A 25,673-nucleotide genomic window follows, 5' to 3' on the forward strand; every position below is an offset into this window, starting at 1 on the left:
ATACACAGAAATGTTTGTCTCTAAGAGATACTCCACAAGGATTATCTCCTTCCTTCCTTCCTCATATACACAGAAAACTGCATGTGAAATAGATAATCCCCAAGGACCTGATGCTCAGCATCTTTCTTGACCTTCTGCAATAATCTCCATGGCAAAAGAATTCAGAAAACAACAAATACACTCCATGGATACGTCCTGCCTGAAGCAGGCGGCTGTACACTGACAACAATCATATTGCAGATCGACAATACTGCAAGGAAGCATCAACAAGATGTTGAAGAAAAGGAAAGAAAAGTGATGCCTACTCTATTATCTCCAGCCTTCCTGACATGGGATGCTATCCCATCCCTGGAGGCTGAGCAGGCTTGGGTCCCACTGCTGGACTGGGGTGGGGTCCACACAGCCTGGCATAGTGCCCTTCGGTTAACATTTTTTAAAGACCTATTGTCTGCTGTGTTCTGGCTGGGACCAGAGTCCTGAATGAGATCAAGGGCTCAAGGACTTTGGGGGCAACAGACACCCAGGCACCATGTCTCCTGGTGCTGAGGTTCCCAACTCAAGCCTCCTTCCTGAGAGCACTGCCTCCTAGGCATGTCAGCAGCCTCAGCAGGATGCTGTGGCCCCGGATGGGACAGTGGAATGGAGGATTGTGAAGCTTTAGGGAGAAGAAGTACTGAACCGCAAGTCCTTGAGTGTTTGGTCAGGCACAGTCCACTCTAATTTACATCCCAGGAAGCCAAATTTCCCTAGGCACTTGTCACTGGAGGGTCCAGAGGTGGGCATGAGAAATGGCTGCCCTTGTGGACTTTTCTTCTAACTTCAACTTGACCACTGGTGCTTATTGGCATCTCCAATTCAGAAAGCCTGGTGGACTGTTTATGACGGCTAACCTCAAGAAATGTCCAAGAGAAGGTATTTTTGAAATGAACTCCAGACACAATGAACTTTCTAGAAGCCACTTGCCACAGATAAATTTTCCTCATACAATTTGAGAAGAAAACAAAACAAAACACCAAATCTCCACCACAGAAGAAGATAGTCAGCATCTGTAATTACTTGGAATGAAGATCAAAATGACAACTCAAATGAGAGCTCAAATCCCACCAGTCAGAAGACAGAAAAATGTGCTTTATGCAGAGTACATAATGTGAAATGCCAGGCTGGATGAAGCACAAGATGGAATCAAGATTGCTGTGAGAAATATCAATAACCTCAGATATGCAGATGACACTAACCTAATGACAAAAAGCAAAGAGGAACTAAGTCTCTTGATGAAGATGAAAGAGGAGAGTGAAAAAGCTGGCTTAAAACTCAACATCCAAAACACTAAGATCATGGCATCTGATCCCATCACTTCATGGCAAATAGAGGGGGAAAAATAGAAATAGTGACAGACTTTATTTTCTTGGCTCCAAAATCACTGAAGATGGTGGCTGCAGCCATGAGATTAAAAGACACTAGCTCCTTGGAAGAAAAGCTATGATAAAACTAGACAGCGTATTAAAAAGCAGAGACATTGCTTTGCTGACAAAGGTCCTGTTAGGTAGTTAGAATGGGATAAAGGAGTCCAGAATGGTGGTGGCCAAAAGACAAAGAAGGAAAAAGCCCACGAAAATAGTGCAAAGGAAGGTCCAGGGAGTGGAGTGAGGACCTCAGGTAAAACAGTCTTCCTGGCTAGCCCAGTTTACACAGGGCAGGCTCAGGGGAAGGAGAAAAAACATACAAAAAGAGGAGCCAAAATTGACCCGGGGGCCTCTCTTCTCTTCTTGTCTTTTGGGTCAGCCCGCCCTCATGCCTCAAGGATGTATTTTCCTTTGCTTGCCAAATAAAACTGAGCTGTAACACTGATCTGTCCGTCGCTTCAATTTTTTGCTGCAGCAAGACAGAACCGAGGAAATTACGAACTCCCCCTACAGTCCGGATAGTCAAAGCTATGGTTTTTCCAGTAGTCATGTAGTGATGTGAGAGATGAACCTGGCTTGCTGTCGTTCATGGGGTCCCAAAGAGAAGGAAATGGCAACCCACTCCAGTGTTCTTGCCTGGAGAATCCCAGGGATGGCGGAGCCTGGTGGGCTACCGTCTATGGGGTCGCACAGAGTCAGACACGACTGAAGCGACTTAGCAGCAGCAGCAGCAGAGTCGTATATGACTGAGGGACTGAAAAACAACAGAGGGAATCCCTCTTGGCTCATTAACTTTAAGGTAAAGTCGGACACGACTGAAGTGACTTAGCAGCAGCAGCAGCAGCAGTGTAGTAATATCAAACCTTATTTTAATCAAATAAATCTCCATTCTATTTATTTGGTTCCAAATAACCATCCAAAGATTTTTTTACATTTATTTAGTTAAGGCAAATCATTTTTTAAAAGAATCTGCCTCAGTGAAATGTGCTTAGTTGCTCAGTCCTGTCTGACTCTTTGCAACCCCAGGGACTGTAGCTCTCCAGGCTCCTCTGTCCATGGGATTCTCTAGGCAAGAATACTGGAGTGGGTTGCCCTGTCGTCTTCCAGTCATTGAAATAATTGCTACATTTTCCTTCCAAATTTTTTTCTGCTGTTATTCTTAATTGTTCTTATTAGCATCTGTAAGAGACATCAAGGGGAAGATCATAATGGCGTTTCCCAAACCAGCTTTTCTTGTTTTCAGGTTAACTTAACTTTGGTTAGATAGGTACAGGAAAAAAGAGTTGTTTACAATGAGAGCATTCTAGATTTCATAATTTGTTAGTTTCTTTAATTTTAGAAGTATCCATCACTTGGGCACTAATAAATTATAAAAGGACCTCTTATAGGCCTAACTCAAACAAACACACAACAGAACACCTTAGGAATGTCAGATAGAACATTCACATCTCAAAAACACATGGAAATGTAAGTTTCCCCCAGGAGGTCTTTGTTTAAAGTTACCAAGCCAGCTTCCTGCCTGCCCCTTCCCCACATCATCTTAATTAATTACATAGGCAAAAAAAAAAAAAGAGCTTTCTGGGGGGAAAAATATCTTTTACATGTGATCATCTTTAACTTCCACTTAAGTAAATTCTTGTCATAATTACAGGTTGACCAAGTCCCCTAGGATTTTCCCTAGGGGACTCTGAGAAGGAACTTTAGAGGAAGCACTTCCATTCTAGCTTAAGCAGTTAGTGTCAGAAGTCTGTGCTCACAAATCAGAGTAATCAAGCCAAACCAAACCACACTAACGGGAAGTCACCAAAAACAAAGCAAATGCCAAAGAGATGCCCAGAAATTCAAAGCACAAATGGCAAGCCTGCCCCAGACGTGACTTCTAAGTCCCACAAGCCTGGGACACTTCTCCAAAGCAACGCCTTACAAACAGGGAGAAACCTCAAACTGGAACTCCATCAGTCCCCAAAACAGAAAACATCAAGAGGCCTTGAGGTGCACCTCGGGGGATTTACCAAAATGCTGGTGGGTGTCACAACACCCCAGACGCCCTCCTCCTGATCCTCCAATATTTAGTGTTTCTCTGAGTGGAAGGTCAGGCTGGCACGGACAAGAGAATAAAAAAGTGTCCTCAAGGCCTAAGAGACCTTGGCAGCTGCAAAGGGCAACCTCTCTCCCATTCTCTGCCATAGCCTGGAGTTCCACAGTCGAGCCACACGGTCGGGTTGAAGAAGGAATTCATAGGGCCTGGACTCCATCTTAGGCCTGTTCATGCTGATCATGCTCAGCCACCTTTCCAATGGACTCTGAACTCTGTGTTTAGTGCCCATGAAAACAACAACAGAAGGATAAGACCCCCTGTCTGGAGGTCTTATGACCTTGAAGATCATATCTAGGTTACTCATCGCCTAAGAGAAAACATACACTAATCACCCCTTCTCCAGACAGGCTATAAATTTTTCTGTATCTATCAGAGTGTAACCTCAGGTTTATTGATTACTGGTTAATTGTTTGACTGTTTGAGCACATGAGCACATAGCACATGAATGATGGGGTTATTGGTTTGTATTTTCCTTGGTTTATGTAAGTCTCAAGGAATTTGGAGTGGTGGGTTCAGGCATGTACACATGGGGTATAAAAGATTTTCACAAATGCTGGTCGGGATCCTTGGCTAAGGGGAGACTCTGCCTTGGGCCCGCCGGTGTAATAAACTGTGCTCCACTATCTGCATTGTCCTTCTGAGTGAGTTTGTTTCCCGGAACACGTGGCTACAGCAGGGTGTGATCAGGCACAGCCCTATAGCAGGAGGTCTGTGGCCTCAGAGAATTCCCTTAATTCTCCGCTCTCCCAAAGGAGGCTGGCACTGTTAGCAGAAGCACATTGATTGAAACTGCCAACATGGTCCCAGATGCCTCCATCATCTCCCTTACACTCTGCCCCACTCCCAAAGGACCCAGTTTTCTCCTCCATCACCCATAGGAGGAGTGTCCACCAGAACTTGCTCAAATATAGACACGACAAGACACAGTTTTCTGTATCTTCAAACAAATAGGGCAGCACAGGCACCAGACCATTCATAACTTTTGTACTAAACAAGCCTGACATGTTCAGTTCAGTTCAGTCGCTCAGTCGTGTCTGACTCTTTGCGACCCCATGAATCGCAGCACGCCAGGCCTCCCTGTCCATCACCAACTCCCGGAGTTCACTCAGACTCACGTCCATCGAGTCAGTGATGCCATCCAGCCATCTCATCCTCTGTTGTCCCCTTCTCCTCCTGCCCCCAATCCCTCCCAGCATCAGAGTCTTTTCCAATGAGTCAACTCTTCGCATGAGGTGGCCAAAGTACTGGAGTTTCAGCTTTAGCATCAGTCCTTCCAAAGAATGCCCAGGACTGATCTCCTTTAGAATGGACTGGTTGGATCTCCTTGCAGTCCAAGGGACTCTCAAGAGTCTTCTCCAACACCACAGTTCAGAAGCATCAATTCTTCAGCACTCAGCTTTCTTCACAGTCCATCTCTCACATCCACACATGACCACTGGAAAAACCATAGCCTTGACTAGACGGACCTTTGCTGGCAAAGTAATGTCTCTGCTTTTGAATATGCTATCTAGGTTGGTCATAACTTTCCTTCCAAGGAGTAAGCGTCTTTTAATTTCATGGCTGTAGTCACCGTCTGCAGTGATTTTGGAGCCCCCAAAAATTGAGTCTGACACTGTTTCCACTGTTTCCCCATCTATTTCCCATTAGGGGTATATTATTGACATTATGGACCTATTACAAAATAGAATGCAGAACTCTGAACTGACTTTCAAAGAAAACAGGAGGCTTCAAAGATAAACCCTAGAATACAGATCCACTGAGAAGGGGTATTCTGCCCTTTGTTCATTGTTGTAGTCCCTGAACTGAGAAGAGGGCCTGGCACACGGCAGACACTTGCTGACCACAGCACAGGATTATAGCCCAGGGTCCTGCCTGGACCTCCCACCCTGGACACATGCCATCCCTTCTGCCTTTAGGGGAAATGTCTGAGAATCAGTGCTTTGTGTGTTATCTCACTTCATTCTCCCAACCACCCCCATGGTCTTGTGTGATGAATACCTCCCTGCATGGGTTCATTGACAATCTGAACTGCTTGCCATATTTGAGGGTGTCCCTCTCCTGTGAGTTGTGGTGAGCAACTAGGCCTCACCTTAATAAGAAACTTAACGGCCAGATAAGTATTTGACCAGCTGCACAAGAGGGGCCTGCACACACACCTAAGGAGCAGCTGGAACACACCAGGTCAGGTCAGATTTCCTTCTGATCTGCAGGAGCATCCAGTGCGTGCTTCCAATGGCCACGAGTGCCTGGACCAGCTGCCCTGGCTGTGCCCTGGCTGCTCAGCTCCCCCCATCCTGATCTAAGCCTATTCCCAGGCTGGCCCCTCCGTAGTAGCTCTCCAAGCTACCCTGCATCCTTCTAGTACAGTTGTTCTCTGCTTGAAGTGAAGTGAAGTGAAAGTCGCTCAGTCATGTCTGACTCTTTGTGACCCCATGGACTGTATAGCCCGCCAGGCTCCTGTGTTCATGGAATTCTCCAGCAAAAATACTGGAGTGGGTAGCCGTTCCCTTCTCCAGGGGATATTCCCAGCCCAGGGATTGAACCCAGGTCTCCCACATTGCTGGCAGATTCTTTACCATCTGGGCCACCAGGGAAGCCTAAGAATACGGTAGTGGGTAGCCTATCCCTTCTCCAGGGGATCTTCCTGACCCAGGAATTGAACTGGAGTCTCCTGCACTGCAGGCGGATTCTTTACCAGCTGAGCTTTGCCAGAAATGTTCTCTGCAGGGTGTAATCCAAAGCCCTTATGACTAAAAGCAGGAGATATGATCTCCGTTTTCTGGACAAGCAAACTGAGGCTTGGAGTAGCATTGACTGGGCACAGGACTACTGTGTGCCAGGCTGAGATCTGGTCTCAGTTCAGGGTTGGGGAGCACGTGGACATTAAGGGAAAGGCCCTGTGATGATCAAGAGGAACTGGAAGAAATTCTCAGTGGCTGGAGGAAGATGAGGAGGCTGGAGAGGTAGAAAGGGGTCTGAGCTTGCAGGGCTTTGGAGATGACATTTTGCAGTTTGTTTTTCGTCCTCAGGTTACAAAGAAGCTGTCAAAGGTGTCTCAGTTTGAGTTCAGCCCAAGCAGACATTGAGGGAAAGAATGGAAATGGAGAAACCAGCTAGAAGCTAATGGCAGGACTGCAGGTGAGAGGACGGATGGCCTTTCACTGGCACCCTTCTGGGAGCGGCCCTTCACTTCTTTGTCTCTGACCCTCACACCAGCCCTGGAAGGGTTATTATAATCTCCAGTCTACAGATCAGGAACTAGGACCTCAGTGGGGCTAGAACTCAGGACCTCCCCGCCCCGCAACCACTGAATGGGGCCAGGCCCCCAGCCTCTGCCCACCAGGTCTTGCCCTCAGCACCTGGAAACAGAGGCCAGCGGTTTTACCAGGAGACACAGCACATCCCCTGAACTCAGGGTGCTGGGCCAGGCTAGAGTTTGCCTTTCCCTCCATGTTTCAGCAAAGCTACTCAAACCCTCTCATCCCCCAGAAGGAAAAGCACATGCTCTTTCCATGAAGAGGAGAAACTGTGCCCTGAGTGAGTAAGCTTCTTGGCCATGGTGCCCATGGCAGACTGGGCAGGAAGCGGGCAGCGTTCCTACCACTGCTGGAACCAGACCGCCTGGATTCTCACCTTCAGAGACAGCGGGCCTTCGGATAGGGCAGGGCGCAGGGGAGCAGGGCAGGGTGTGAGCATGAACATAGGAAGCAGGTAAAAATGGAGAATCCTGTCCCTGAATAGAAAGTCTTTTCTCCATTGGGCGGGTCCCCTGGTGGCTCAGACGGTAAAGCATCTGTCTATCAATGTGGGAGACCTGGGTTCGATCCCTGGGTTGGGAAGATTCCCTGGAGAAGGAAATGGCAATCCACTCCAGTTCTCTTGCCTAGAGAATCCCATGGACGGAGGAGCCTGGTGCAGGCTACTGTCCATGGGGTTGCACAGAGTCGGACACGACTGAGCGATTTCACTTCACTTAAGAGGGTGGAGAAGGTGAGAGGGAAGGCTGCTGCTGCTGCTGCTAAGTCGCTTCAGTCATGTCTGACTCTGTGCGACCCCATAGACGGCAGCCCACTAGGCTCCTCTGTCCCTGGGATTCTCCAGGCAAGAATACTGGAGTGGGTTGCCATTTTTCTCCAATGCATGAAAGTGAAAAGTGAAAGTGAAGTCGTTCAGTTGTGCCCGACTCTTAGCGACCCCATGGACTGGAGCCTACCAGGCTCCTCCATCCATGGGATTTTCCAGGCAAGAGTACTGGAGTGGGGTTCCATTGTCTTCTCCAGAGAGGGAAGGCTACCAGGTGTGAAAAGAGCAGGCAGCCCTTCCAATCCCCTTACTCTACCAGCAAACAGGTCTGAGTCAGAGGTGACCCAGGTGAGCTTAGTGAGGCAGGACCACTGTCAATGGTCCTTTCCAGACATCCCAGATTTCCCTTGATGCCTCCAGGGTTAGGTGGCAGGAAGGGATCCCATCCCTGTGTCGTAGTTCATTCTGTCAGAGAACTTACAGGTGTTTCGAAAGCCAAAGTCAGCCCTGTGCACTGGTTCCCCTGGCTCAGCTGAGACCTGATTTTCCTCCCATCTTTTCCTCATTTGCTGAGAATCCCCTGAGAATAGGTTAGGGGGGCGTGGGCAGAGAATGGGAAGAGAGAAGCACCCACTCAGCTCCAAGCACTCTCCTCTGTTGCTGTTGCTGCTAAGTCGCTTCAGTTGTGTCCGACTCTGTGCGACTCCATAGATGGCAGCCCACCAGGCTCCCCCGTCCCTGGGATTCTCCAGGCAAGAACACTGGAGTGGGTTGCCATTTCCTTCTCCAATGCATGAAAGTGAAAAGTGAAAGTGAGGTCGCTTAGTTGTGTCCGACCCTCAGCGACCCCATGGACTGCAGCCTTCAAGGCTCCTCCATCCATGGGATTCTCCAGGCAGAAGTACTGGAGTGGGGTGCCATTGCCTTCTCCAAGCACCCTCCTCTTAGAGACAACAAAACTCAGCGACACCAGAGCTCCTGAGACTTCAAAGGGACCTAGAAATACAGATATTCTTTGAAATTAAAACACTGTGCAGTTAAACACGTAAGGAAAACATATCATCAATTCTGTAACTGTCTGACACACACAGAAAATACTGTGAAGGGAGACCAAACACAGGTACCGGCCACCTTGAGTACAAACAGGATAGCAGTCACTGATTCGAAGCAAATCAAGCTTGCCTGTGCTGATGTCCAGAGTTGGGCCAGGGCCTTCTGGGTCCTCTGTGAGGGAGATGATGAAGGGCACAGGTAGCTGGTAGGGATTGAATGTGCCATGTGACAGGCCTTCTGATGAGCCCTTCACATGCTTTCATTCATTTAACTGATACAAATTAGGGATTAAGCCCATTGCACAGATGGGGAAACTGAGGTTCTGATGAGCAACTTGCCCAAAATCATCCAACTCTGAAATGTCTGCCAGAAGTCCAGAGCCCTCTGGTAACTGAGTGTCCATCTCCCCTCCACCTCCTCTGTCCTTCTGGCACCTCTTCCTTCCTTCCTCTGTCCCAGCCATGACCCTTCCAGCTCACTGTCTTCCAGTCCACATGCCTGGCGTTGGGCAGGCAGGGCTCAGCCACATCCAGGCTGTGCTCTGACGGGGGCACCATGTCCAGGCTCACAGACTAGAGTGGAGGAGGGGCTGCTGGGAGACTCAGGCAAAGCTCTTCTTTCCAGGTGGGGGAACAGAGGCCCAGAGAGGGCACAGGCCGTACCCAGGGTCACACAGCTGGAAGCCCCATGCCTCTCGTGCCCAAGTCCTCCCTTGTGCCATCAAATGGACCCAAAGTTGTCATTTAACCTTAGGTAGAATCAAGGGTGACTTTGGGGATGTTGGTGGGGGAGCAACTGAGGTACAGACAGCATGACACCCCAACTCCCTCCCCCCGGTGCCCTGCCCCCACCCCGGAAGTGCCCATGGGGAGGCCAGCAGGCTCCAGGACTCCATTGACAATTGGGACTCAAGGAGCTCTGTGAGTCCAGGAAGGTTCTCAGGTTTGCTCTGTGTTTCTTTTTCCAGACTTACCTTGTCCCAGGGTTTATTATCAGCAAAGGTGACAAGACCCCTGATGGCAGGAAGCTGGCTGGGGCTCAGGGTGCTGGCCCTTCAGCCCTGGGGGCCTCTCAGCAAATAGTCCCTTGGAAACAGCTGTCCCTGAGGAGGGGGTAGGCTGAGAGGGGCCTCACTCCCCCGACACTGGACCCTGGAGGAGTCCGTGTGTGAGCAGGACTGCAGCTCTGGCTGGCGGGACTGTCATAGGCAGGTGACCTGGGCAATTCTATGCTCTCCAGGGTCCCTGCCACTCTGGCCACGTGTCCCTGTCACAGCCCTGAAACCCCTTCAGGCCCCTGTTCTCCTGTCTCAGTTCCAGTCCAGGCTTCCATGGAGCCTCCCATGGAGGAGGCTCCACGGGAAGGTTGGCTCCATGTCTGCATCCCTTCTGGGTCAGAAGACACCTACTGTGCTGCCTCAGGGCCCCTGGGCCCCTGGGATCCCCCCAGTCATCTCCACTCTGCCCTCCCACCCCAATCTCGGGTACATCCTCAGGGTCGTCCCCTCCCAGGAGTCCTGCAGGGGCCTCCTCTTTCAGCTCCTGCCCTTAAAAGGGGGTGATCATCCATCTATCCCCACCCCCTCCCTGGGATGCCCTGGAAGTCTCCCCATCAGCACCAGACACAGCATCCTTGTTCATTTCCAATCCCTTCTTCCCAGCTTGGAAGCTGCTAACCAGTCTCCCAGGCCAGGAAAATCCACACAGGTAGGCCTACTCCTAGATCTTTTCAGACTCCCACCTAGATGGCAGCTTTGGACCTTAAGAGCCAAATAGTATGTTAATTTATTCTGTCGTCCTCCATGATGCTCCGCCTTGGAGTCATGCTGAGTCAAGGTCTCCCTCCAGTGGAGAAGGATCACATGTTAAAGCAGAATTTGGGGAGGAGACTGAACAACAGCTCCCACTTCCCATGTCATCTCATCCCCACGGCCTTGCTCTCACCCCAGGGCTCCTCCCTGTTCACCCCTGAAGCTGCCCTCCTCCGGGTGGGGCTGTGTCCCCTCAGATGGCAGCTCCCTCTAGTGATGCTGCAGGGAGGGCAGGCTGGGACATGTGTATCTTCAGGTTGCTGTAGAAGAAGCCCATGGCCCTGAAGGGATGTCCTGGGTCCCAGAGACCTGAGATTTGGTCCTGGGCTCCCACCCTCAGGCCCTGCTGACATGTGGGCTGTAGAGCAAACTGCTCAGACCCACAATGTTGGCATTTTCATGTGGGGTCCCACTTCCTAGTCGTGCCACCTTATGTAAGGCACTTGATTTCTCCAGCCTTGGTTTTATCATTTGTAAAATGAGGTTAGCAGTACAATCCACAGTCCCTTTTCTGAAATACTTAGAGTCAGAATAAAGATAAGGCCTAGAATTGAGAATTTTTCAGCCCCAGACAAGCAACCTGGTACACATCTACTCTATATGATGTAACACCAAAAGCTGTTTGTAATCAAATACATTAATATTTTTGCAACTTCACTTTTGAACTTTCACACTAAGTGAAATAAAGACCACTAATTATCTCATGTCTTTTTAGGTCAAATTCTGTTACCAAATGAATTGTTTTTATGCTTTCCAATTTTCAGAGCCTTAAAGGTTTGGGATGTCAGATAAGGGCCATCCTACTCTGTGTTCCTGTAGATAATGACCCAGTGCAAAGGACAAAAATATGTTCATAGTTTGAGGCCAGACCCAACCTAGCTGTAAGATAAGACAAGTCTCCTAACAAGGCCAAGGGTGATGGGTGGGAAGAACCCTTCTGGAGCGGCTGTGCTGTTACCCGAGTGTCTGAGCCATTGGTTCCAACTCCACAGATCCCGAGCCTCAGCCGTCACAGGACCCTGAGCCTTTTCCAGATGTCTGACTTAATCTGCCTCTGAAGCTGGATCTTTCTCCAGTGACCACTCTCATACTAGCGAAGGTGACCTGCATGAACATCGCAAAGTCCACGTAATCGTCCTGAGGCCTGGACTTCTGGGCCATCATGGGCTACTTCCTCCGAACACTGCAGCTGCTCTCCACCTGCGTGGCCATCTCACTAGTGGGCAGCCTGGACAGCTGGACGGTGCCCACAAGTACCTGGTCCTTTGTTATCTTGTGCTTCTGCTGCCTGATGACCCTCATCATCCTCATAATCGAGTCACTGGCACTACAGTACCGCTTCTCCTTCTCTTGGGGGGACTTTCTCCTCTGCCATGCCTGCTACCTCGCCCTCTTCTGCCTCTTGGTCTCCATCATTTACCCCGATACCTATGTCCAGTTTTTGCCTTGCAACCCCTCCCGGGACCGCGCCATCGCTGCTACTGCATTCTGCTTCATTTCCACTGTGTCTTATGCCACCGAAGCAATCTGGATCTTGGGCTGGCCCCAGACAGGTGATTTCACTGGCTATACAGGCAGCTTGCCATTCCTCCTCAAGATGCTAGAGACACTGGTGGCCTGTGTCATCTTACCCTTCATCAGCAATCCCTACCTGTACATGGACCATCCATTGCTGGTGTCGTGCGTGGCCGTGTACTCCATCTGCTTCATCCTGGGGATCGTGACCATCCTGTTGAACCTGGCTAACTATGAGAACTGGCTGCCCATCTCCTCCTCCATGTTCCATCTGGTGCTGAGCCTGCTGTCTGTCCTTCTCTACATTGGTGCTCTGGTCCTCTGGCCACTCTACCAATTTGATGAAAAGTTTGGTGGGCAGCCCGAGAGGTCCAGGGATGTGAGCTGTCAACATAGACTTACCAACTATGTATGCGTCTGGGACCAGCGACTGGCTGTGGCCATCCTGACAGCCATCAACCTGCTGATTTACGTGGCCGACCTGGTATACTGGGCCCACCATGTTTCTGTAGGGACTGAGGACCAGCCCGGGGACTCCTGACCACCTCTGCTCACAGGAGGTATCTTTACCAAGCTCTGACATCCTCTTCCTGGCTCCCTCTCTCCCTCCTCACACCCTCCCTCATTCATCTTGCTCTCCTTTCTATTTCCTTCCCTTCTGCTCTGTTTTGTCTCCTTCCTGTTTTGTGTGGTTGCCCACACCTTGTTTTGTCTCTTTCTCATTTTTTCTGTATTTTCTACTCTTTGGCCCTTTTCTGGTCATCATTGGTTTTCCCATCTCCTGTGTCCTGACCACCTCTCCCCATTTTCCTTCTTCTGATCCATCAGGACCTGAGACCCCTTCCTTCTCTGTCCACCGCCCCCTCCCGCCTCCTGAGGTGCTGACTCCACAGCACACAGCCCTCTGTGCAGCTGTTCACATCCTGGGCCTCATTGCCAAAGCGTGCCTGTCCCCCTGGTGGTGCCTTAGTTAGTGTGTGGGGTGGTTTTGAGATGTGGTTGGTAGCTAAGGATCAGGCCTCACTTCCTCCTCGTGGAGGTGGTGGTATAGTGTACCTGTCCTTTAAGTTAAAAAAAAAAATCTCTGGAGATCAATAATTTCCCTTGGGTGGGTGTGCTAATGCAGAGACTTGGATCTCTAGGCCCCCCTTGGTGCTCCATCCCATCTGAGATTGGCTCCAGAATTTTTTCTGGCTTACTAAAACCCATTGCTTACAGACCATGTGGACAAAAAATATTGTGAGTCATTTCTTAAACGATGAATGCTGCTGGCCATCAAGCCTTCAGCCACTGCAGCAGCCCCCAGTGGGGTCAGCCCGAGGGGAATTCACGATGGAGAAAAGGCACTGGCTTTAGCTCATTACGATGCATAAGAAAGGAATGATTCTAATGCCCTCAGACTCCTGCACCTTCTGGCCCTGAGAAAAAGACTAAACTCATTACCTTGAGATTTCTGCTTTTGTGCTTAGTGATAATCCTTTGATATTTGACTACATGTTTCTTTTTTTTTCCCCCAGCAAAAACTCCCATGTATCGTGCCCCCTCCTCACCTCTTTGGAACAGTTCCACAGAGCCATCTGTGACGTGCCTCCCAAGCTATAGTCTTTAGTGAGGTCTCCAAACAGAATGTAACTTACAACTTAGATTGTGAGGTTTTTTTTTCTTCAGTCATATGTTTTTGGTGACTGATGAAGGAACCTAGAGCAGATTTCTCCTGAACTCTATGAAGGACTGGAGGTTGGGTACCTCTTGTGCCCATCTGCCTCCTCAGAGAGTCCAGATGAATATGGGGGAGGTTATCGCATCTCCTATTATTGGGCAATGATGCAAAGTTTGATTTGGCGCTATTAAACTCTTTCCTGGAAGGGTAGGTTTTCCTCGACACTCAGTTTCAAGAAACAGCATCTGGGTTATTCTAAGGTGAAATACACTAGGAAGATTTTGCTCAGTGGAAACACACTGAGTGATATGAAATGAAATCCATATTTTAATGGCAAGAGGAGAAAAGTTTAAACATAAAATTATTCTTTCCCTGTTTGGGTCTCCTCCCTCCCATTATTGCAAATTGAGAATCTGCATTAATCACACCTTCTAAGTAGATTGACAGCCATGTGGCTCAGACGGTAAAGAATCTGCCTGCAATGTGTGAGATCTGGATTTGATCCCTGGATCGTGAAGATCCCCTGGAGAAGAGCATGGCAACCCACTCCAGTATTCTTGACTGGAGAATTCCATGAACAGAGGAGCCTGGCAGGCTACAGTCCATGGGGTTGCAAAGAGTTGTACAGGACTCAGTGACTAACACTTTCACTTTCTTAAGGAGATAAAATTCCTTCTTTACCATATCAAGGATCACAACTTTTGGGGAGATAAACTTCCTTCCTCTTCTCCTAAGGAGTCACAATGACCTGTACTCACTGCACACTTTATTGAGTTGATCCGGATTGTGTAAAGTGTCGGTAATACCTCACTTGACAAATAACCCTTTGTCATAAAAGCTTACATAACTGTGCTTCGACCTCATGGGTGGAACAATCTCAGAATGTTGTGAAATACTGTCTCCTAGGTTATAATCCCCAGACTGGCTCAAATAAAAAAGTTTCCACTTGTTTCTTAGACTGATGATTAATTTTTTCATCATAGTGGTTTATTCTCAGTTGAAAGACATGGAAAAGTGCTTACAGAATTATATTTACAAGTTCTTGCTTAATTGGAATTTAAAGGAAATATTGCCCCCAAATGGCCAAATTTTATTTACTGGACACTGCAAAACTAATTAGCTTTGCATGTGCAGCTAGAAAACCAGCTTGATAAACTCTCTCTTTAGAATTCTGACCTTAAAGGAACAAAAGTCATTTAGAGGCACCTTGCATTTTTCTTCCTGTGTCTTTGATTTATAAATATAACAGACCTTCTAAGGTTTTTCCTCCCTGTGTTTTAAGAGTCTCTACCATCAGAAGGAACATGTATGGCAGCCAGTTGAATAGATTAGAATTTTAAGGAGTTTTTTTGATCTGGCTATGCAACTTTCCTAGCTCATAAGTGGCCTTTGTCACCTTAACCTTCGTTGAGTCTGCCTATACAACGAAGGCCCTTTACTTTCTCAGACTATTTTGGGGAGGAAGCTTTCTAGATCTTGTGAAGGCTGTATCCTTTACACCTTCTTGTGGGGCACCTCAAGCAGTGGCCAGATGATGAACCCTTTAAATTGAGAAAACTTCTAAATTGGTATATTTTCAGAGAGTCTCAGTATAAACAGTTCTTCTCTTGGTATCTGAGGAAAGACAAACAAATTAGAAGGTTGATTAAAATATTTTAGGCTCATCTAAGAACTCCTTTACTTTAAAACAAACAAGGAAAAAATACAGTTTGGAAAGCTTTATTTGTGGTCCTGGCTTCCCTTCAATGGGGTTTACAGATGTTAATACACTAGATGAACTATTAGTTAGATTGATTAACAAGGGAATAAGAAGAAGCTGCGGCAAAATCTAGACATTTCCCAACAAGTTGGAAATTTAAAGGGACTAAACTCAAAAAGATAAGATCTTCATTGTTGTTTAGTAGCTAAGTCTTGTCCAGATCTTTTGCAACCCCATGGACTGTAGTCCGACAGGGTCCTCTGCCCATGGAATTCTCCAGGCAAGAGTACTGGAGTGGGTTGCCATTTCCTTCTTCTGGGGATCTTCCCAACCCAGGGACCAAACCAGCGTCTCCTGTATCTCCTGCATTAGCAGGTGTATTCTTTACCACTGAGCCACCAGGGAAGCCCAAAGAAATCTTTAGATGGCTATTAAGAAATGGGATAAAGAAAACTGATGCCGGTGGGATTAAACAAAAGATTTGATACAACATGATCTAAGACTAGATGGACCAAATAGAGACCCTGTTTGTTCCCAACGTTAAAAAGCCCCAAACAAATCTGCTCTTTTTACCCCATTTTAAAAATAGATATAGAATTAATGCTTTTGAACTGTGGTGTTGGAGAAGACTCTTGAGAGTCCCTGGGACTGCAAGGAGATCCAACCAGTCCATCCTAAAGGAGATCAGTCCTGGGTGTTCACTGGAGGGACTGATGTTGAAGCTGAAACTCCAATACTTTGGCCACCTGATGGAGAGCTGACTCATTTGAAAAGACCCTGATGCTGGGAAAGATTGAGGGCCAGAAGAGAAGGGGACGACAGAGGGTGATACGGTTGGATGGCATCACCAACTCAATGTACATGGGTTTGGGTAGACTCTGGGAGTTGGTGATGAACAGGGAGGCCTTGCATGCTGCGGTCCATGGGTTTGCAAAGAGTCAGACATGACTGAGTGACTGAACTGAACTGAACTGAAAAATAGATAAATAAATATGCCTAATTTAAAGCTGGAAGAAAATTGCATTTGAGATACTTGATCAGGAAACGCTTAGGACAACAGACAACAGGGCAACTAATCAAGTTAAAAGATTAACAAAAGGACCTTTCTTGAACTCTTCCAGTTGGTGATGGCTTATTAATTCCGTGTTCCCCATTAGGACCTCCTGTCGTAAAACAACTCATGCAAATGGTTACTCTGATGTCTGGCCAGGATGGGTGGTTTCAGTCAGTGTGCTTCCCCTAACACATCAATGGGTTAGAAAGCTCCCCTGGAGGAGGAAATGGCAACCCACTCCAGTATTCTTGCAGAGATATTCCCATGGACAGAGAAGCCTGGTGGGCTACAGTCTATGGGGTTGCCATGGGAATAACACAACTGAGAGACTGAGCATGCATGCATGCAAGCTATGGGTTAGCATAAATTTATGAAGAGGCTTGGGTCACATATGCATATTCATGAAGGGGCTTGAGCAGGAGAGAGTTCAGTATAGAATTGGAGCAGGGGTTGTCAGAGTCCAAGCTTTAGTTCATTGAAGTTAGGAGGGTCAGAGGGTTCTTGTGTCCTTTGGTTCAACCCCTCACTGGGGACTTCAAATGGGGTAAAATGTCCAGGGATAAAAAGGGAAGCTTCTAGGACTTCTTTAAGACCAAGGCTTATTAATGGGCTCTTAAAGGAAACTAAAGTTAAAGGTATGAAAATCAACAACACTGAGATGAAAGTTTACATAAATTGGTATATTTAAATGGCCATTATATAAGATGGTTATATGTCCTTTGCCTAATTATATTGTGAGAATCTAATTATTCCCAAGATATAATTATGTCTCACTGGGCACTGCTTCCCCTGCCTGGTATTACAAGACAGAGTATACACATCTGTCCCTCAGACAGGTATTATGGCAAGTATGGCCACAATACTTGCCCTTGAAAAGGAATTAATGATCTTAAGGGGACAAAAGAATGCAGGAACAACCAACTCAAGACAAGTAACTCATGAAAAAGAAGTAACAATAGCAAAGAAAGAATTAGTTATAACGACTTCTCTTTCATTTCAATGGTAAATATTAGCCTGAAGAATTTTTGAGCTGTTTTGTAGAATTCAACCCTTTTCTCACCCCCAGTGCTCAAGCATTAAATCAACTGGTGATTTTTCAGTTGCTAAGTCGTGTCTGACTCTTGGTGGCCCTAGGAACTGCAGTCAGGCCTCCCTGTCCTTCACTGTCTCCTGGAGTTTGCTCAAAGTCATGTTCATTGAGGTGGTGATGCCATCCAACCATCTCATTCTCTGTCACCCCCATTCTCCTCCTGCCCTCGATCTTTCCCATCATCAGGGTCTTTTCCAATGAGTTGGCTCTTCACATCAGGTGGCCAAAGTATTGGAGTTTCAGCTTCAGTATCAGTCTTTCCAGTGAATATTCAGGACTGATTTCCTTTAGGATTGACTGATTTGATCACCTCGCTGCCCAAGGGACTCTCAAGAATCTTCTCTAGCATTATAATTTGAAAGCATCAATTCTTCTGTGTTCAGCCTTCTTTATGGTCCAACTCGCACATCTGTACATGACTACTGGAAAAAACCATAGCTTTGACTATATGGATCTTTGTGAGCAAAATGGTGTCTCTGCTTTTTAATACGTGGACCCAAGGAATAATGATCTTGGTCTTCTCTGACCCTCCTAACTTCAATGAACTAAAGCTTGGACTCTGACAACCCCTGCTCCAATTCTATATTGAACTCTCTCCTGCTTAAGCCCCTTCATGAATATGCATATGTAACCCAAGCCTCTTCATAAATTTATGCTAACCCATAGCTTGCATGCATGCATGCTGTCTCTCAGTTGTGTTATTCCCATGGCAACCCCATGGACTGTAGCCCACCAGGCTTCTCTGTCCATGGGACTATCTCTGCAAGAATACTGGAGTGGGTTGCCAGTTCCTCCCCCAGGGGATCTTCCTAACCCAGCGATGTGTTAGGGGAAGCACACTGACTGACACTGCCCATCCTGGCCAGACATCAGAGTAACCATTTACATGAGTTGTTTTACGACAGGAGGTCCTAATGGGGAACACGGAATTAATAAGCCATCACCAACTGGAAGAGTTCAAGAAAGGTCAAAAAGTGACACCACGTGTCCAAAACCAACCACCTCCCAGAATCCTTCTTGCTGGCATCCATTTTGGTTGAACAAGATGGAACCACCAGGAAGGACTCTGAGTCAGAATGATTGGCTAAAGACAACTCAGAAACGAATCCCATTACCATAAAACCTGAGACCATGAACCATGTGGCAAAGCAGTTCTCCTGGGTTCCCTTACCCTACTGCTCTCTGCTTGGGCACACCTTCCCAATAAATTTCTTGCTTTGTCAGCACATGTGTCTCCTTGGACAATTCAATTCCAAGGGTTAGACAAGAGCCCAATTTTGGGCCCTGGAAGGGGTCCCCCTTCCTGGAGCAAATGGAGACTAACATCCTGACCACTTGGGGAACTCAGGGACCAGCTTGCCCACCAATGGGCCAGACTCAGCGGCCACAACTAAAACCCTTTTGTCCCTGGTCTCCTCCTGATGTGGACAAATGGCCAAAGTGTCCCGACCAGATAAGAAACAAAAGACTTTATGGACCTCTCTCCCCTTCCGTCTCTCTTTCCTCTCCTTAACCCTTCCTATTCCACCCTTTTTTTCTAGTCCCACCTTCCTGGATGCAGGAATCTGGTCAAAGTGCCTCAGCCTGAGCTGAGAATTGGAGACCAATCACCTTCTCCTGGCATAGAACTTGAATTCTGCTTCTGTTCTGAATTCTGGTTCTGTTCTGATCTGGTCTGATTTTTGGCAGGGCCAAGTTCCAGTCCTCCCTTCCCTGGAGGCCCAAGGTAAAGTCCATAACACCTGGGTATCTGCAGGTAGCAGAAGAAATTTGTAAGACCATCCTTTTTGCTCTCCTCTCCCACCTCTTCATCCCTCTTCTTTCAACCTGGCTTATTTTCATTTACTCTGTTAGTACTTGGATCTGAAGTTCTGTGTCTCTATAGGAGCTTTCCTGAGAGACTGAAATCTTGTGTTTAAGCGAGCATCTGATTAGGACTGCCAGGTCTATGTGAGTGTTTTATATTCTGTGTTCTGTATTGTGATTTGTAATGGCCATTTTGCTTTGTGTGGCCACCATTTTGTGTAGACCTGGCACCATTTTGCTAGAACTTGATTTTTTTTTCCCTGTGCCTTGAGACCTGGGCCCTCAGTAAACACTCAGTAAACATTTAGATCATCTTTAACTCTTGAGACTGAGGGAAAATGGGAAGAAGTCTTCAAAAATTTTATTTGTTCTTTTATTTATAAGCTAATGAATTTTATATTGTAGGATGGCAGAGTAGAAGGATGTATGCTCATCTTCTCCTGCAAGAACTCCAAAATTGCAACTTGCTGCTGAACAACCATCTATAGGAGAATGTTGGATCCCACAAAAAAAAGATACCCCACATCCGAGGGCAAAGAAGAAGCCTGAACAAGATGGTAAGAGGGGGGAGATTGCCTTTAGAATCAAACCCCATACCCGCCAGAGACACTCGGAGAGCGAAAACAAAACCTTGAATACACCAGGACCCAGAGACCCCACAAGAGTCTGAGCCAGACCTGCCTTTGAGTGTTTGAATGTCTCCTGTGGAGGCATGGATCAGCAGTGGCCACATGGGGACAGGGGCTCTGCCTTCATCAGACCTGGGAAGCACTATGTGTGGCATAAATCCTCTTGGAGGAGGCCATAATTAGCTCCACCATAGAGCCACTGAGCAGACGACCCAAAAACTGGAGAACAAATATATCAAAGAAGTTCTTGCACTGTTACAAAGGTTCTGGGGCTCACAACAGATTCCCCAACCTGGGGGATCCGGCCAAGGGATGGTGAACCCCCAGGGAACTTGACTTTGGAGGCCAATGGGATTTGATTACAGAACTTCCACAGGACTAGGGAAACAGACTCTTGAAGGGCACAAACAAAACCTTGTATGCACCAGGACCCAGGAGGAAGAAGCACTGACCCCACAAGAGACTGAGCCAGACTTGCCTATGAGTGTCCAGGAGTCTCCTGTGGAGTTGTGGGTCAACAATGGCTTGCTGTGGGGTCAGAAGCACTGAATACCGCAGTCCTGTGAGCCGTGGGGTGTGCTGGCATAAGTCTTTTTGCAGGAGGTCGCCATTACCACCATTCAGTTCATTTTAGTCTCTCAGTTGTGTCCAACTCTTTGCGACCCCATGGATTGCAGCACTCCAGGCCTCCCTTCCATCACCAACTGCCAGAGTTTACTCAAACTCATGTCCATTGAGTTTGTGATGACATCCAAACATCTCATCCTCTGTCATCCCCTTCTCCTCCCACCTTCAATCTTTCCCAGCATCAAGGTCTTTTCAAATGAGTCAGCTCTTCACATCAGGTGGCCAAAGTATTGGAGTTTCAGCTTCTACATCAGTCCTTCCAATGAATATTCAGGACTGATTTCCTTCAGGATGGACTGGTTGGATCTCCTTGCAGTCCAAGGGACTCTCAAGAGTCTTCTCCAACACCACAGTTCAAAAGCATTAATTCTTTAGTGCTCAGCTTTCTTCATAGTCCAACTCTCATATCCATATGTGACTACTGGAAAAACCATAGCCTTGACTAGACTGACTTTTGTTGGCAAAGTAATGTCTCTTCTTTTTAATATGCTGTCTAGTTTGATCATAACTTTTCCTCCAAGGAGTAAGTGTCTTTTTGTTTCATGGCTGCAGTCACCATCTTCAGTGATTTTGGAGCCCCAAAAAATAAAGTCTGCCACTATTTCCACTGTTTCTCCATCTATTTGCCATGAACCGATGGGACTAGATGCTATGATCTTTGTTTTCTGAATGTTGAGCTTTAAGCCAACTTTTTCACTCTCCTCTTTCACTTTCATCAAGAGGCTCTTTAGTTCTTCTTCACTTTCTGCATGCATAAGCATGGTATCATCTGCATATCTGAGGTTATTGATATTTCTCCCGGCAATCTTGATTCCAGCTTGTGCTTCTTCCAGCCTAGCGTTTCTCATGATGTACTCTGCATATAAGTTAAATAAGCAGGGTGACAATATACAGCCTTGACAAACTCCTTTTCCTATTTGGAACCAGTCTGTTGGACTGGAACAGGTGAATTTAATTCAGATGACCATGACATCTACTACTGTGGGAAAGAATCCCTTAGAAGAAATGGAGTAGCCCTCATAGTCAACAAAAGAGTCCAAAATGCAGTACTTGGATGCAATCTCAAAAATGACAGAATGATCTCTGTTCATTTCCAAGGCAAACCATAAAATATCACAGTAATCCAAGTCTATGTCCCAACCACTAATGCCAAAGAAGCTAAGGGGTTCCATGAAAACCTACAAGACCTTCTAGAACTAACACCCAAAAAAGATGTCCTTTTAATCACAGGGAACTGGCATGTAAAAGGAAGCCAAAAGATACCTGGAGTAACAGGCAAATTTGGCCTTGGAGTACAAAATGAAGCAGGGCAAAGGTTAACAGACTTTTACCAAGAGAATGCACCAGTCACAGCAAAAACACTCTCTTCTAACAACACAAGAGAAGACTCTACACATGGACATCACCAGACAGTCAATATCAAAATCAGGTTGATTATTTTCTTTGCAGTCAAAGTTGGAGAAGCTCTATACTGTCAGCAAAAACAAGACCAGGAGTGGACTGTGGCTCAGATCATGAACTCCTTATTGCCAAATTCAGACTTAAATTGAGGAAAGTAGGTAGAACCATTAGACCATTCAGGTATGACCTAAATCAAATCTCTTATGACTATACAGTGAAAGTGAAAAATAGATTCAAGGGATTCGATCTGATAGACAGAGTGCCTGAAGAACTAGGACGGAGGTTTGTAACATTGTACAGAAGGCTGTGATCAAAATTATCCCCAAGAAAAAGAAATGCAAAAAAGCAAAATGGTTGAGGAGGCTTTACAAATAGCTGAGAAAAGAAGAGAAGCAGAAGGCAAAGGAGAAAAGAAAAAATATATTCATCTGAATGCAGAATTCCAAAGAATAGCAGGAGAGATAAGAAAGCCTTCCTCAGTGATCAATGCAAAGAAATAGAGGAAAACAACAGAATGGGAATGACTAGAGATCTCTTCAAGAAAATTAGAGATACCAAGGGAAAATTTCATGCAAAGATGGGCTCGATAAAGGACAGAAATGGTATGGACTTAACAGAAGCAGAAGATATTAAGAAGAGGGGCAAGAATACACAGAAGAACTGTACAAAAAGATCTTCATGACCCAGATAATCACGAAGGTGTGATCACTCACACTCACCTAGAGCTGGACATCCTGGAATGTGAAGTCAGATGGGCCTTAAGAAGCATCACTACGAACAAAGCTAGTGGAGGTGATGGAATTCCAGTTGAGCTATTTCAAATCCTAAAAGATAATGCTGTGAAAGTGCTGCACTCAATATGCCAGCAAATTTGGAAAACTCAGCCACAGGACTGGAAAGGGCCAATTTTCATTCCAATCCCAAAGAAAGGTAATGCTAAAGAATGTTCAAACTACTGCACAATTGCACTCATCTCACATGCTAGTAAAGTAATGCTCAAAATTCTCCAAGCCAGGCTTCAGCAATATGTGAACCGTGAACTTCCAGATGTTCAAGCTGGTTTTAGAAAAGGCAGAGGAACCAGAGATCAAATTGCCAACATCTGCTGGATCATGGAAAAAGCCAGAGAGTTCCAGAAAAACATCTATTTCTGCTTTATTGACTATGCCAAAGCCTTTGACTGTGTGGATCACAACAAACTGTGGAAAATTCTGAAAGAGATGGGAATACCAGACCACCTGACCTGCCTCTTGAGAAACCTGTATGCAGATCAGGAAGCAACAGTTAGAACTGGACATGGAACAACAGACTGGTTCCAAACAGGAAAAGGAGTACGTCAAGGCTGTATATTGTCACCCTGCTTATTTAACTTCTCTGCAGAGTACATCATGAGAAACGCTGGGCTGGAGGAAGCACAAGCTGGAATCAAGATTGCCGGGAGAAATATCAATAACTTCAGATATGCAGATGACACCACCCTTATGGCAGAAAGTGAAGAGGAACTAAAAGGCCTCTTGATGAAAGTGAAAGAGGAGAGTGAAAAAGTTGGCTTAAAGCTCAACATTCAGAAAACGAAGATCATGGCATCCGGTCCCATCACTTCATGGGAAATAGATGGGGAAACAGTGGCTGACTTTATTTTTCTAGGCTCCAAAATCACTGTGGATATGATTGCAGCCATGAAATTAAAAGACACTTGCTCCTTGGAAGGAAAGTTATGACCAACCTAGACAGCATATTCAAAAGTAGAGACGTTACTTTGCCAACAAAGGTTCATCTAGTCAAGGCTATGGTTTTTCCAGTGGTCATGTATGGATGTGAGAGTTGGATTATAAAGAAAGCTGAGCGCTGAAGAATTGATGCTTTTGAACTGTGGTGTTGGAGAAGACTCTTGAGAGTCCCTTGGACTGCAAGGAGATCCAGCCAGTCCATCCTAAAGAAGATCAGTCCTGGGTGTTCATTGGAGGGACTGATGTTGAAGCTGAAACTCCAGTACTTTGGCCACCTGATGCGGAGAGCTGACTCATTTGAAAAGACCCTGATGCTGGGAAAGATTAAGGGCCTGAGGAGAGGGGGACAACAGAGGATGATATGGTTGGATGGCATCACCGACACAATGGACATGGGTTTGGGTGGGCTCCGGGAGTTAGTGATGGACAGAGAGGCCTGGAGTGCTGCGGTTTATGCAGTTGGAAAGAGTCTGACACGACTGAGCGACTGAACTGAACTAATACTTTATAAACAAATTAAAACAATTATATTTTCTCTCTGACTCCTCCAGAGACTGAAAACTCATAGGTTTCCAGTTACTTTATCAGATGAGTTAGGAAGCTTATCTCATTAACAGGTACAGAAATCTCAAGGAATTTTTGAGACCTTGAAAAGGGAAGAATTCACTTAGATTTGTTAGGCGAAATGTGTGATAAGCCTTTGGTGTGACTTTCCCAGCCCTGTTTTATTTTAAAAGTTCCGTCTGAGATTAAAGTTTCAGCAAAGCAAAAAGTCTATGATCGATTATGGTTATACAAATCATCAGGCCAAATTTATTGACAGCAAACCTGTTTGAAAACAAATTAACCTTAATTTGGTTATATTTGATAAAAATGAGGGTAATTTTAGGGAGAAAAAGATGTTTCAATAAATATCAAATCCCAGTCTGTTAATGGAGGTCTGTATCTAGTCAGACTCACTTTCTGGATAGTTCTTTGCTGTTGTGGGATATTAATGTAACATCTAATTGAATTCTTAAAGAACACCCTAAGTTTGTTTCTGAAGCTTATCTCAGTAGTCTACCTTTGGATGAAGATCAGATGCCTCATGACCTGCAACCAGGACTGGGAAAAGACACAATTTAAGCGACTGTCTCCAACTTGGATGAAAGGATCTTTTTGTCAGGTATTCTTAACTAGCTCATGCATACTGAAATTGAAGGGAAATTGACTCTTGGATTAATTCCCATTTCCAAAGGCCCCTATACTGGACTGGTCTATAGAGAGGACAGCTGACTTGATCTCACCTTAAAATGACACTCAAACAGAGGGGAATCTACACTATACCAGGACAAGAAGAAGACAACATCAGAGACTGATAGCTTGCCCAAGATGCTGGACCTGATTCGTGTGATCATATGATCATTTATAATGTTTTCTTGACTTCTTATGTTGCAGGAAGGAGGACCCCTTCTAGGGCCCAAAAGTGGGCTCTTGCCTAACACTCAGAAATGAATTATCTGAGGAGACACATAAGCAAGAGATTTTACTGGGAAGGGGCGCCCAGGCGGAGAGCAGTAGAGTAAGAGAACCCAGGGGAACTGCTTTGCCACATGGCTTGCAGTCTTGGGTTTTATGGTGATTCATTAGTTTCTGGATTGTCTTTAGCCAATCCTTCTGACTCAGAGTCTTTCCTGGTGGTGCATGCCTTGTTCAGCCAAGATGGATGCCAGCAAGGAGGATTCTGCGAGGTGGTTAGACACATGGTGTCAATTTTGAACCTTTCTTAAACTGTCCTGGTTGGTGGTGGCTTATTAGTTTTGTGTTCCTTACCAGGACCTCCTGTCATAAAACAACTCATGCAAATGGTTACCATGGTGCCTGGCCAGGTAACTGGAGTGGATGGAGGGTGTCATGTGACAGGCCTTCTGATAAGCCCTTCACATGCTTTTATTCACTTAATTGATACAAAGTAGGGATTAAGCCCATTATACAGATGGAGAAACTGAGGCTCTGATGAATAAGTAGCCCAGGATCATCCAACTCTGAAATGTCTGCCAGAGGTCCAGAGCCTTCTGTAACTATGAGTGTCCATT

The 25,673-nt window shown here is 46.3% G+C and overlaps 1 protein-coding gene across 2 annotated transcripts; it reads left to right on the plus strand.

Annotated features, from left to right (window-relative positions):
- The first annotated feature begins 11,285 nt into the window (after positions 1 to 11,285).
- Positions 11,286 to 19,657, plus strand: LOC113879901 (myeloid-associated differentiation marker-like). 2 transcript variants are annotated; one of them, XM_027521727.1, is made up of 2 exons: positions 11,286 to 12,462; positions 19,617 to 19,657. In XM_027521727.1, exon 1 carries the CDS (start codon positions 11,550 to 11,552, stop codon positions 12,441 to 12,443), a length of 894 nt encoding a protein of 297 aa, XP_027377528.1. In that variant the 5' UTR covers positions 11,286 to 11,549; the 3' UTR covers positions 12,444 to 12,462; positions 19,617 to 19,657. The 2 variants fall into 2 exon arrangements, with proteins under 2 accessions (XP_027377528.1, XP_027377529.1); XM_027521728.1 differs by lacking the exon at positions 19,617 to 19,657 and adding an exon at positions 13,420 to 14,085.
- Positions 19,658 to 25,673: the final 6,016 nt, after the last annotated feature.

The sequence above is a fragment of the Bos indicus x Bos taurus genome, chromosome 21, assembly GCF_003369695.1.
Source record: "Bos indicus x Bos taurus breed Angus x Brahman F1 hybrid chromosome 21, Bos_hybrid_MaternalHap_v2.0, whole genome shotgun sequence".
NCBI classification, from domain to species: Eukaryota; Metazoa; Chordata; class Mammalia; order Artiodactyla; family Bovidae; genus Bos; species Bos indicus x Bos taurus.

Bases quoted from the DNA above. Each gene is read 5' to 3' on its own strand.
- LOC113879901 (XM_027521727.1), top strand. From the start codon at position 11,550: ATGGGCTACTTCCTCCGAACACTGCAGCTGCTCTCCACCTGCGTGGCC.